Source organism: Acyrthosiphon pisum, unplaced genomic scaffold, assembly GCF_005508785.2.
Source record: "Acyrthosiphon pisum isolate AL4f unplaced genomic scaffold, pea_aphid_22Mar2018_4r6ur Scaffold_13774;HRSCAF=14417, whole genome shotgun sequence".
NCBI classification, from domain to species: Eukaryota; Metazoa; Arthropoda; class Insecta; order Hemiptera; family Aphididae; genus Acyrthosiphon; species Acyrthosiphon pisum.
In genome coordinates, this window is record NW_021762409.1 from 2,975 (window position 1) to 4,450 (window position 1,476).

The following is a 1,476-nucleotide window of genomic DNA, read 5'->3' on the forward strand; positions in this document are numbered from 1 at the left end:
GTATTAATACTTAAAAAATATTGTCATATTTAATATGCATTTTAATTTGTTGTATAATATATACAATATATTACACTTCCAAATATCATACAAAACACGAGAAAAAAAATGTTACACTTGATATTCTACATGGTATGTTTTCAGTTTTGATACTAATTATTAAAAGATAAAATAATACAATAATGAAAAATAATGAAATACTTTATTAAAAATAAAGATAAATTACTAAAAATATATGGTGAGAAAATCATCGATCTGTACACAATAAAATATTTAAATACTTGTAAAACATAAAATGTGTAATTTTTAGTGAAAATGTAAAACCTTAATAGGGTTATAAAACTATCAATTAAATTAATTAATATAAAATGTAATTACGTTCAATTTACCGTCTGCCTTGAAATCGATTATTTTGACCACGATTGAATCGATTATTTCTATTATTTTCTCTAGGAGTTCCTTGGTATGTGTCAGGATAAGTATTATTAGTTTTATATGTATTTTTGCCTTTATAATAACTGGAAGCATTTTGATGATATTTATTATAAGAATCCTGTTGTTGCCCTTGGTAATAATTGTTACTTCGATTTTGTGAGTAGGGATCATTGTAATTATCTACTTGGTTAGCTGAATACGGATCAGGTGTCTCTGGAGATATATTGTACTCATTAGATTGCTCTTCAGCAGTATTATATTCATTAGGTTCCTCTTGCGCTATATTAAATTTATTTGGTGGCTCTTGAGATACACTGTATTTATTTGGTATCTCTTGAGGTACACTATATTTATTAGGCAGTTCTTGAGACATATATTTATTAGATGGGTCTTGAGATACATATTTATTAGATGGGTCTTGAGATACATATTTATTAGTCGGCACTTGAGATACATTATATTTATTAGGCAACTCTTGAGATATATTGTATTTATTAGGTGGCTCTTGTGGTATATTGTATTTACTGGGTTGTTCTTGAGGTAAATTATACTTACTGGGTTGTTCTTGCTTTTTATTGTATTTTTTAAGCTGATCTTGTGTTTTACTGTATTTATTAGGCTCTTCTTGAGGTTTGTTGTATTTATTAGGCTTTTCTTGAGGAACATTGTATTTTTCAGGTTGGTCTGTTAAAAATGTAGTAGACGTTGATGGTTGTGGAGAATAATTAGTTTCATTTTTTTTAGCTGAATATGGATCTAAAGAATATGAAGTAGTATGAGGTTCATTGTTAGGACTTTTATAAAATGATTGGTCAGGAGTGGTTTGCATTTGAGTGTTGGTAGGTTCCAAACTGTAATCCGATTTTATTTCTGGTAAAAAATGTTTTATACTACTTAAAAGTTTCTGCTGCTCTTCAGTGATTTCAAAATTAACGGTCATGTTGTTCACGTCTTCGTCTTTCTGTTCACTAACTTTTTCCGTAACAGCCTTACAAACGTCTGATAGTTCATAATTATCATCATCATCATCTTCTTTAAACA

General features: G+C 28.1%; 1 protein-coding gene across 1 annotated transcript; it reads right to left on the reverse strand.

Annotated features, from left to right (window-relative positions):
* Window positions 1-385: 385 nt before the first annotated feature.
* Window positions 386-1,375, reverse strand: LOC103311680 (putative uncharacterized protein DDB_G0282133). Its single transcript, XM_008191372.1, has one exon. It carries the CDS (start codon window positions 1,373-1,375, stop codon window positions 386-388), a length of 990 nt encoding a protein of 329 aa, XP_008189594.1.
* Window positions 1,376-1,476: the final 101 nt, after the last annotated feature.